The sequence below is a fragment of the Necator americanus genome, chromosome X (assembly GCF_031761385.1).
Source record: "Necator americanus strain Aroian chromosome X, whole genome shotgun sequence".
NCBI classification, from domain to species: Eukaryota; Metazoa; Nematoda; class Chromadorea; order Rhabditida; family Ancylostomatidae; genus Necator; species Necator americanus.
In genome coordinates, this window is record NC_087376.1 from 9,889,183 (window position 1) to 9,900,090 (window position 10,908).

Sequence of the window (10,908 nt, forward strand, 5' to 3'; positions counted from 1 at the left end):
ACCAAAAGACAAATTTTAGGTTGATTTCCAGAGGTTTGGCCTAAAAATTGTCATAACGCCGTTTTTCCTACCTCCTAAACTCATTGGAATTATGATGGGACAAAAATGGGAAAAATGGCATTTTTCTCATCATGGTCCCATCAAAAATCTGGAAAAACGGCGAGATCCCGGAAACCGGGTGATGTAGCATCTGTTTTATTCAAGATCACTCACCTTTCGGCGAGCGAGCAAAAATTGGGATTTTGGCAAGTTTTCCCACTCCAAAAAAAAGACGTTTCAAAAAATCACCCACATATTCGGATAAACGAAACCCTTAAAAGGTAAATTTCTTTCCCGGACCGTCCGGTTCTCTCAAATTTTAGACGGGACAAACCCAAAAAAGTGCGAAAAGTTTGATTCCTGTCCCATCAGAACTCCAAAAAAGCTGGGAAAAAACAGCGATATGACCGCTTTTAGGACAATCTTGTTCTCTGAAAAACTATCTGAATTTTTTCTTTTGGTCCATTTGTAACAAAGTTATTCGCGATCTCCCCAGACCTAACAGTCTGCACAGAATCTGAGCTTTTAGGTAATTAAATTCCAGTAAATCTGTTTTTAAACTGCTGGAAACTACGTATAATTAAGCTCTTCATCTTTTAGAAGCGGTCTCTAGTTTTTAACTGTTTGCAAAAATGTGACTCAGCCGGGTATCAAACCTGGGTCGTCCCGTTGTAGGAAAAATATTGATTTTTTTCCTTTTTTTTTATGTCGAACCTGTGTCGTCCCATTCACATTGTAGGGGAAAATATTGATTTTTTCCTTTTTTTTCGTCGTTCTTCTACAGTTCGACCTATGCATTTGAACCTTCCCTTTTTCGTGGTATTTTGCCGCTTAACCAGCATTTGAGGATAATTAATAGATTTTAGAATTAAAGTATGTATGGAATAAAAATGGAAATATTTCAATACCAAAATTTTAATAGCATTTCAACAAATTCGGTTCTTCTACTGCTTTGTGTTTCCCCGCTTCTGTCAGCTACCGAATTTCACATTTGCCTATTGTTCCTCTGCTAATTTTCGACTTTTCTTTTTCGAAACATATGAAATTTCCGATATATTGAATTGGCAGCAACCGAAAACTGTTACAGGAACGTTGGAAGAGATGGAGAAAACAAAAGAAGGAGGGAGGGGCTGGTTCGCGTTCGATAGGGTTGTGTTCCATCACCACGCCTGACCTGGTCAGAAGTGGTACTCATAGATTTTCAAGCATGTTTGGAGAGCGCGCAAGGAATTTGACCATTCTGTAGATCAATTAAATTAAATATATCCATTAAGCGCTAATAGCGCATGATGACATTACTTACTTAGATACTTAGATGGCCCGTCTTCACTGGACATGCGGGCCCTAGCATCTCTTCCACCCGTTTCGTTCCCTCGCCATTGTCATCCAAGATGTTCTCAAGTTTCGTGAGTGACGTTGAAGAGGTCCTTAAGCCGTATCCAGCCGAGCTTTCAGTTGGTCCATTCGTGTGGCGAACACGTCACCCCATCTCGTTGGCGGTCTTTCTCGAGGACGTTTAGCATCAGCATTAGCAGCATTAGTTTAGGGTTCTTTTAGTCCATCTATCGTCGGTTCTTCTAATGATGTGACCGGCCCATCTATGTTTTGCTTTGGATACACATTCCGCTGGGTCGCGAAGACGGGACATTCTTCTTAAGTCGGAGCTGCGAAGACCGGCTAGGTGTTGTGTGCGTCGGTTAAACTTCAGAAGGCATCTCTCAAGAGCTCTGTGGGTAATGAGTAGCTTCCTAGACGTGGCAACGGTGCCTGCCCACCTCTCCGCTGCGTAACAGAGCGCTGGAAGAACTGTCGAGTCGAACAGATGAGCACGAAGATCTTGGTCCGTCAGTTGGTCTGTAGCTTCCCTGCTGACGGCTGCTCATGCTGCTCATGCTGCTCTCATTCTTCTATTCAGCTCTTTCTTCAAGTCGTATTCCATGTTCATAGAACGTCCGAGGTATACGTATGACGTCTTTTCCACGATTTGGGAGCCTTCATGTTGTACTCCCCCGTCCTCGCAGTAGGCGTTCTTCATGGACTGTGTCTTCTTTCTGTTTATTAGCAGTCCTATTCTCTTCCCTGCTTCGTTCAATTCGTTGAACATCGTTTCTGCTTCATTAGTACTGCTCGAAAAGAGAACGATGTCGTCCGCGAAACGAACGTTTGAGAGAAATCTCCCATCAACACGTATGCCCCTTTCTTCCCAGGAAAGTGATTTCATTATCCATTGCAATGCAGCCGTGAACAGCTTCGACGATATAGTATCGCCTTGTCGTACCCCCTTTCCAATGGGTATGGTGAGGGAACGGTGGAAAAGCTGTATCCTAGTCGTGCATCGATCGTAGCAATTGGCTAATGTCCTCGCATACGAAACGTCCACACTTTGACCGGCGCTAACAGTATTCTAGCCTTCTGTCGAAGGCTTTCTCATAGTCGACGATCACCTTCACCTTGATCACCTTGACTCCCGTTGATCTTAAAACTGGTCGAGTGGGCGCCAGTAATTCTTCCATTTGTCCCGATCGCGCGCCAGAGTTGCCCAGTGGTTCCTACTTTCGCGTGGAACACTAAGAGCATCATAATTTTCTTTGAAGGACTTCGTGAAGAAATCTGACCATCGGGTCGGCGGTCTTCCTGTAGTGCGCTTATTATCGCGGGAACCCAGTCGCTCACGGCTCTGGTCCAACGGTTGTCGTTAAAGCGCGTCACATGTCCGGCCCACCTTATTTTACTTTCCTTGGTAAACGCGGCGGCGTCTCTAATCTTCGATCGCTGACGTAGGAGAGAACTTCGAATCCCGTCCCTCACTTGCGTGAAACGGGATACTCCTAGCATCACTCTCTCAATTGCGCGTTCAATGAGGCTCACCGCGTTTTCTTCATGCTTGCGAAATGCCCAGGTTTCTGAAGCATAAGTCAAAGTAGGAAGTATGGTGATGTTGAAGAGGTGAGCACGGAGCCGGGTGTTCCTGGCCTTCTTCACTACATCCTCGATGCTCTTGTATGGAGCATCCGAGACCCATCCGTTCCGCATGAACATCGTCTTTTGTAGATTCAGCTGAAGACCGATGCATTCACATGTTTCGTCGAATTCGGTCAGCATTCGTTCCGCTTGGCTGATGCTAGGTGTTATCAGTACGATGTCATCAGCAAAGCGCAAATGGTGTAGCTGCCGACCATCAACCTTCACGCCCATGTCGTCCCATTCCAACTTTCGCATTGCGTTCTCGAGGGTGGCTGTGAATATTTTGGGTGAAATTGTATCACCCTGTCGGACCCCCCTCTTCACGTCAATGATGATGTTCTTGAATGAATTAGAATGGCGAAATTCCGGTCGTGAAGTTACTGCAGTACCTTTATGTACTGAATGGGGACGCCTTGGTTGTCCAAGGCTTCCACGACCGCTTCCGTCTCAACTGAGTCTAACGCCTTCTTTAAGTCGATGAAGGTGAGACAGAGCGGCATCTTGTACTCTCGTGATACCTCGATGAGTTTCGGAACCGTGTGAATGTGATCAATCGTGCTGAATCCTTTTCAAAACCCTGCTTGCTCGCATGGCTGTCCTTCGTCCAAGACGTTTTCAATCCTATTAAGGATCACTCTTGTAAAGAGCTTGTAGATAACGGACAGTAAGCAGATTGGGCGATAGTTGCCGATGTCATGTGGATCTCTCTTTTTATACAACAACACGGTCTTGCTGGTCTTCCATTGTTTAGGAACCTTCCATTCCGACAGATAACGTGTAAAGAGCCTCGTCAGGGTGTTGATGAGTACTGGCGGAAGGCTCTTCAGGTGTTCTGGTCTTATTCTGTCGTGACCGAGTGCCGTACGATTTCTTACCGACATGATAGCATGTCGTATTTCGGACGGGAGAACCTCTGGAATGACTTGTCCATCTTCTCTCAGATGGTGAGGAGGCAAGTGGACATGGCTGTCGAAGAGATCAGAGTAGAAATCGTAGATGATTTTCTCCATCCCCCATTCTCGATGCAATGGCTGTTCCCCTCGGGTTCCGGAGAGCAGTCATCCTCGTCTTGCGACTGGCGAAGTCTCGACGGGCATAGCGGATGCTTTTCCCCGCCTCTGCAGCTTCAGCCAGCACTTCTGCTCTTCTCTCTTTAAGGTCTTCCTTTACCGCCTCTCTGCAAAGCTTTGCGAGCTCGGGCGTGAGTTCTTGGTTCCCTGCGGCTCGTGCTGCTCCACGTTGGCGTATCAGCTCAAGAGTCTCAAGAGACAGGCGCCTCTTGGTGGTTTTAGAACTCTCAGCCTTCTTCGCGCAGTCGTGAAGGTGTTCAACGAGCCTGTCATATTCCTGGTCGATGTTGTCCATTGCGAAATCTTCCCAAAAGCCGGCTGACGTGGCGAAGAGATCCTAGTTGATGATAATCCTGGGATTTCTCCCTCCGAACTTGGCGGCTTTCTTTGCTCTCCTTGTGAAGGGAAATCTTTGTCGGAGGAGGCGATGGTCCCGTATAGATCCCGTATAGAACTTTGGTACAACAGCGACGTCCGTCAGGCAGAACCTTTTATTGACGATGATGTGGTCTATTTCATTACGGTACCCTCCACTGGGTGACTCCCACGTGCAGCGTAGAGACGAGGGCTTCTGGAATTGCGAGTTCCCATGGATGGTCTTAGTCGTCATGATGAACTCGGAGAGCCTCTCTCCCTGGTCATTAAATTGTAGGCCGTGGGTCCCGATGTGAAGTTCCTCCGGCGTTCTTCTTGGGCCAACCTTGGCGTTGAAATAGCCAATTATGACCTTGTAGAAGGCATGATCTTCTCGGTTGAACTTCTCCAAGTCCGTATAGAAAGCTTTGACTTCTTCTTCTTCGTAGCTTGATGTTGGAGCGTAAGCGACGAAGATAGTCAAAGCTGGTGTTGGGCCACATCTTCTCATCCGCAGACGTCCGATTCGGGTCGTAGGTTGTTCGAAAGAGTTGATGCTCTTTGCCATATTCGTGTTGACGAGGACGCCATCTCCACCAACACCTGTAGTGTCGCATGTTCCTAAGAACAGTTCTTCTCCACTTTCATATACGGCGTTGAGAGAGTAACGTCGTCTCGTCTCGGTCAGTCTGATGACGTCGTACTTGATCTTCTTGGCTTGCATCATCAGATCTTCGATGGCCGCTTCCGATGCAAGCGTACGTGCGTTATAAGTACAGATCGCCATCCTAGTCCTTTTCCGTTCCGGTAGCCTACATGACTCCTGCAACCCCGTCCCACCTGGCGCTGCCGTACCAGGCTTTCCTTCGGAATCAGGAGACTCTTTTCTATTACTGTGTTTTGCGTAAAATTTTAAAATCCATGGGCAGGTAGCAAACCTCTAGTTCCATGAGTTTCTGGGAGAACTTGCGTTCTCCCGGAGTGGACATGTGGAGCTTATTTGTTGGAGGCGACTCCAAATCGCCTCCCTTGCACCTCCCAGTCACTTGATTGCAGGCTTTTGGCCGGACCGACGTGCGGGATGTGCAAGGATATCATGAGTCAGTCCTGACTCAGCAGAAACAGGGAGTCCATCCCCTGAATCCATCTGCGTCTCTGAGCAAGCACAAGGTCGCTTTTGGTCCGCGATTAGCCCCCTATCAGCCACCCAGGGACGCGCCACGTAGCCTCGTAACCGGTTGTGATCCCTCTAGTGAGGGAGATCCGTGGATCTTGGTGAATACTTTGTATAACACACTCAGCAAGCATATCGGGCGGTAGTTCCGAAGGTCCTCTCGGTCACCTTCCTTACGGATAAGAATGGTTTGCGAGGTCTTCCACTGGTCTGGGATCCTTTCTTTCTGAACGTAGGATGTCATGTGCGCTGCTAAGATTACATGAATTGGATGGCCATTAGCCCGAGGAAAGTCTGGTGATATAAAATCAGGTCCGCCGGCTGTGCCAGATTTCATGCTCTTGATAGCGACTCGTACTTCCGAAGGGAGAATCCGTGGTGGAGCTTCGCCAGTGGGGATGATTGGGCTTGACACAGGAGTTGATGAACGGAAAAGGTTCGAGTAGAACCTCTCCGTAATGATTTCCATCTTACGACGAGAAGACGTGCGAGTCCCGTCTTCGCTCAGCAAGGCTGCTAGCGGAATATTATATTCGCGGTGATCCCTGCGGTACTTCTTTAGACTCTTTCTTCTTTGTGCTGCTTTTCCAGAATCTTCTTCTGCCTGTATTTCAAAAGATTCTCCTGCAACGCTTCCCTCAACTAGTGTTTGCTACTAACCGCTTATTTGTAATCTGTAAACTAACTTGTTTGTAATCTGAGTGTATACAGTCTACAACTAGGATGAATTCAAAGAACTTTTTTACTCGAGCTGAGCTTATCTATGACACAAAACCGCTGCAGTGTTGAAGTAAGCATTGACAGAGCAGATTTTTGAAAGGGGATAGTCATTCCATAGGACATTAACTAGAGACATGCCATCTGAGTATGAAGAGTATGGCAAACAAATATTTTGGAAACGCGGATATATCGAGGGTGAAATTTCAAATTCGCACAGTTGTAGATGCGAAATATTTATTTCAGAAAACCACTAAAAAACAGCAGACATCAACTCTTCCATTTTTTTTTCATGACAAAATCAGTATATATGCATAATGAGGCAACTATGGAACGTAGAACTTTGAAACTGAAGATATTCTCTGAAAGCCAAGTTTTCTTCCTCAAAAAAGACCAACAAAGTCATAAGTATAGACCAAAGTAAAATGACGCAAAAAGTGAAGTTTATCTGATGTTATATGTACAACGCACAATGATATGTCTGCAGGTGTCACCATACTTCCTTTTTGAGTCCCTTCAACATTAAATATGTGGGAAATCTAGCATCTGGATCTTACTTAAGCGTTCCAGAAGATGAGCTTCACACCAAGTTTTATTTTCAAAAAAAGTTATACCGCAGCAAAGAAGACTTTTTTTGCGGAGTCGGTCCTAGCGGTATCCCTTGAGCAAATTTGTACCTTAAACTCAGAAATGGGACGGAGAAAGGCGATGAATCAAGATCTTCCAATGGATAGCATGTGAAGTGAAATGGGCATTCAAAACAAAACATCGGTAATGAAATGGACTTGAAGATGTAGCTCTTGATAATGACCTATCATTATGCCTTATGTATGTAGTGTATTTTAGGTTCTCTTTTAAAGAGAATTTTATGTGCGCTGAATATTATAAACAGACAGTTTGTGTCTACCAAGATGGAAAACAATTTAAAAGACGAAATTAAAATATTCGTTTGCAAACATTCTAATCACCCTTGGATTCCGTCCTCTTTTGGAAAGATAGTTTTTTTTTGAAAACTTTCCACTATACACATTACTCGGTGGCAATCTGGAAGGATCGATATGTTTGCGTCATGGCGAAGTCTTCGTGGTGAGAATGCGTATGATCAGATCCCTTGTTTTTTTTTTTGGAGAGAATGTATTCTTTTTAAGGCCTGAAGGCCAATTTTCTTAAAGATTCTCTTGCATCTGAGAAGTTGAAAAAAGCACGGTGGTTGTGACGTGCTCAAATAGTTCCGCGAAATATAACGGTTTGTCTGTATCACAAAAGGTGGATTCGAAAAAATACAGATCGCCTTCAAAGAAGACAGTCAACGGAATGGGCTGTTTTGTCAGGTTGCGTGAAGAAGCTGAGCTCACCTGGATATGGCTCAGGGATCTGGAACTCGAAGTCCCTCACGAAACCTAGGAGCTTCTCACAACTGTTGGAAGAAACGAATGAACACGATGAAGGGGACTGCTCGAATAGTATCCCAGTGTGTCTATATCTCTATCTCAGTATCAGTACACTTAAACATTTGGCATGAGATTTTAAATAGGCTAGGAAGTGAAGCACACTAAGCTGGCTGTGACGATATTGCAGTTAATGCTAATTTAATCTCTCTAGATGGAATATTTAGGAAAGATTGCATGCAAAAGAGTATGGATGTGGTAATTTAAAATGCGTTCAGTTAATGCTCAACTTCTTACTTAGTTATTCTCACAAATGAAGTGTATTTGCATCTGATGAGTAACTTGATCATTTGTACTTGCGATACGACATTTTTCTTTGAGGGATTGTCTTCCTTAAAATAACATATGTCGGTTATTTGTCCAATCTGGTATGTATAATAGTTAATCGTTGCTATTATCGAGTGCCCAGCTTCCGTAGGTCCTTTTGCTATACTTTACTGGAGCAGGAAACTATTATCTGCGCTATAAAAGAGGTTCAGCGGCGAGGAATGTAGATTGTGAGACGAATTCAAGCGGACCTGTCACCTTCAGAGATGAGCGGTGAGTAGCATATAACTCATCAGTTTATTTGCTCATAGCGTTCGAGTCATGACCAACTACTTCCGTCACATTCCTCTCGCTAACTCTCTTCTCAACGCAGTCAACAACTGTAAGTCAGAAATGTGACTGTATCACCGCGATACGTATGTGCTAATAAGGACTCTTTCTAATAAACTCTGTTCAGCTTTTCTCTGATTTCCCAAAGATCTTTCAAATTTTTTTCGGACGTTTCCACATGCATGAATCGTGCCATGCAAAAAGGCAGCTCACATTACTACTCCTTTATACTCTGTACTAGTACTAGTACAAGTTTTATTGGTGATTTTCACAAAAACAAGTCACAAATTGTAGGAGGTTTTACGCTCTCAGGATATCTCTAATCGAGAATGATAGTAGTACCATGAATGAGTTTAAAAAATAAAGTAGGTGTAGACCTTGAACATTTTCAAGATCTTATTTGTAAAAGAAGGCCCACCAAAACATGCTACGATTACGAAACAAGAAGGACGAGTTCACATGTTCCAGCTCTTTTCTTTCAGTAATCTATGTTAGGAATCGATCTTGTGAAGAAAAACAAAACGGGAATTATTCAAAGATTTTAGCACTTTTAGAACTTTTAGCATAGGAACTTCTGGTGTTCTTCTCGTATTTTCAGTTAGAGTAAGTTGAAAATGAAAATGAAATGTGGGGATTTTTAGTGGGGTTCAAGCTCGGCTCCATACAGAAATATTAAGCATATAGAAGTAGGCTTCTACAGCAACCATTCGAAATCAAAGGAATAGTAAACTAATCATTTCTGCATTTCGCTTTTCACTTGTAAAAATATTACTCATGATTAGTGTGTATTTCAGCGCTTTTTCAAGAGATTAAAGGTCGTCAGCAGGTCTTTATGAAAGCGTTTAACGCCGGGGATGCGAAAGGAGCAGCAGCCGTGTACGACCCAGACGGTTATTTTATGCCGAATGGACGTCATCCAGTGAAGGGACGTGCTGGTACGAATTAGACTTCAGATTTTTTATAAAGCATGAAATTCCGAAGAAAGTACACATTCGTCACATTACTTTCTTTAGTACTTAATACTATATATATAGTATATATATATATATATATATATATATATGTACTAGTATATATATATATATATATATATATACTATGTATGAACAGTAGATAATTGCAGGCATTGAACAATATTTCAGAGAGGATATGACGGATGGGGTCCAAACAGCACAGGTGTGTTTTTGGCATGAATACCTTTAGATGCCAGCATCAAACTTCCTTCTTGCTTGAGGTCTAACGAGTTTTGTAGATCATCACTGAAGAGGTCAATGGAAGCAGTGACTGGGCATTTGAAAGAGGCAGCTACCATTTAGATGGAACTCGGGGACGAGAAAGCGGAGCGTACCTCCAAGTATGGAAAAAGGCACGAAGTTCCAGTTATCTTTTTTTTTCTCCCCCATTATTTTTGTAGATATGTGTTGGAAGTGTCTGGAAAAGAATCGCGACTAAAGTTCGCTGGTTTCAAGGCGGAGGGATCCATCAGTTAATTATTACGGGTTGTTGTCACACAAACAAACAGTCTTTTTCTTGCACAAACATCGTTTGGCATTTTGACTAGAATGTTACTAATATGTCCTCTCCTTCGAGACTGAAAAAAAGTAACTAGATGATAGCACTTGAGCACGAACTACATCGACCCTACAAACCTAGAAATCAATCGTGTTCAAATGGTTCGAAGTATGCACATATCTGTTGAATACGATAGATAAAGACTTGTTTTTGAAAGTAAATTATTTTTCAATTTTTTTCACTTTCCTTAACATATAGAGTCCACATATTATTGCAACGCTATTTTAGGTCGACGGCGAATGGCTCATTCACAATGATTGCTTCAACGTAGTGAAAGCGGCTAGCAAGTAGAGGAAAAGTTCGACTCTTCGTCGCAACACACTCGTATTATTCGTGATTGTGTGTGGACATAAGTGCTAATTGCTACAGCTTATTGATGTACCTAATAAATAGTACACATTAGGGATGTTGTTTAAACTATCAGTAATTTTTTACAGGAATGAACGACTCCTATAATACACCTAATTTGAATAGCGATGAGACTAAAAAACGTGTTGACTAATTCGTCGCAATCTCCACGTAGGGCAGAACTTTGCAGAAACGCTTAATGAGGTTTACGTCAGATGAGTATGTTTTATTCGATAGAAATAAGTTGACTTCTCTTAAGTTAGAGCTGAGATGTCATCTTTAAAAACTTTATGGATATCTTGTCATAATAGGAATGTTGGTAAAGTAGGGCAGTATCCCAACCACTGCATCTGAGCAAATGCACAAGAACTGACGCTACCTTTATTTACGACATCACATTTCTACCTTCTTTGATAAAAGAGAGGTCATGGACACGAGATATCGCTCGTTCCCTTCTGTTCCTTACCATTCGTATCACTCCAACAATGATGCAACTTGCGATGTTTTGCCTTCTTTACTTATTGCACATTACATTGAAACACTTTGTTAGTGTTTTTTGCTTCGCATCGGCTTTGAACTGACATACCTTATTATCCGCTGAATAAAACTGAAACAAACAAGTTCA

General features: G+C 43.2%; 7 protein-coding genes across 9 annotated transcripts; 1 reads left to right on the top strand and 6 right to left on the bottom strand.

Moving 5' to 3' along the window:
- Positions 1-1,927: 1,927 nt before the first annotated feature.
- On the bottom strand, positions 1,928-2,260 carry RB195_022081 (uncharacterized protein; the record flags this gene model as incomplete). 2 transcript variants are annotated; one of them, XM_064209087.1, is made up of 1 exon in its annotated part: positions 1,928-2,260. In XM_064209087.1, the coding sequence occupies one exon, from the start codon at positions 2,258-2,260 to the stop codon at positions 1,928-1,930; it is 333 nt and encodes a 110-aa protein (XP_064064968.1). The 2 variants fall into 2 exon arrangements, with proteins under 2 accessions (XP_064064968.1, XP_064064969.1); XM_064209088.1 differs by having other exon boundaries at positions 1,928-2,143.
- Positions 2,261-2,466: 206 nt separating this feature from the next.
- Positions 2,467-3,503, bottom strand: RB195_022082 (uncharacterized protein; the record flags this gene model as incomplete). Its single annotated transcript, XM_064209089.1, has 2 exons — positions 2,467-3,342; positions 3,393-3,503. The coding sequence occupies 2 exons, from the start codon at positions 3,501-3,503 to the stop codon at positions 2,467-2,469; spliced, it is 987 nt and encodes a 328-aa protein (XP_064064970.1).
- Positions 3,504-3,572: 69 nt separating this feature from the next.
- On the bottom strand, positions 3,573-3,884 carry RB195_022083 (uncharacterized protein; the record flags this gene model as incomplete). The annotated part of the gene is made up of 1 exon (XM_064209090.1): positions 3,573-3,884. The coding sequence occupies one exon, from the start codon at positions 3,882-3,884 to the stop codon at positions 3,573-3,575; it is 312 nt and encodes a 103-aa protein (XP_064064971.1).
- Positions 3,885-3,981: 97 nt separating this feature from the next.
- Positions 3,982-4,368, bottom strand: RB195_022084 (uncharacterized protein; the record flags this gene model as incomplete). The annotated part of the gene is made up of 1 exon (XM_064209091.1): positions 3,982-4,368. One exon carries the CDS (start codon positions 4,366-4,368, stop codon positions 3,982-3,984), a length of 387 nt encoding a protein of 128 aa, XP_064064972.1.
- A 42-nt stretch (positions 4,369-4,410) lies between these two features.
- Positions 4,411-5,214, bottom strand: RB195_022085 (uncharacterized protein; the record flags this gene model as incomplete). Its single annotated transcript, XM_064209092.1, has 1 exon — positions 4,411-5,214. One exon carries the CDS (start codon positions 5,212-5,214, stop codon positions 4,411-4,413), a length of 804 nt encoding a protein of 267 aa, XP_064064973.1.
- Positions 5,215-5,626: 412 nt separating this feature from the next.
- RB195_022086 (uncharacterized protein) lies at positions 5,627-6,070 on the bottom strand (the record flags this gene model as incomplete). Its single annotated transcript, XM_064209093.1, has 1 exon — positions 5,627-6,070. The coding sequence occupies one exon, from the start codon at positions 6,068-6,070 to the stop codon at positions 5,627-5,629; it is 444 nt and encodes a 147-aa protein (XP_064064974.1).
- Positions 6,071-8,299: 2,229 nt separating this feature from the next.
- On the top strand, positions 8,300-10,226 carry RB195_022087 (uncharacterized protein; the record flags this gene model as incomplete). Of its 2 annotated transcripts, none has more annotated exons than XM_064209095.1 (5): positions 8,300-8,306; positions 9,158-9,298; positions 9,487-9,539; positions 9,616-9,729; positions 10,164-10,226. In XM_064209095.1, the coding sequence occupies 5 exons, from the start codon at positions 8,300-8,302 to the stop codon at positions 10,224-10,226; spliced, it is 378 nt and encodes a 125-aa protein (XP_064064975.1). The 2 variants fall into 2 exon arrangements, with proteins under 2 accessions (XP_064064975.1, XP_064064976.1); XM_064209094.1 differs by lacking the exon at positions 8,300-8,306 and adding an exon at positions 8,355-8,415.
- Positions 10,227-10,908: the final 682 nt, after the last annotated feature.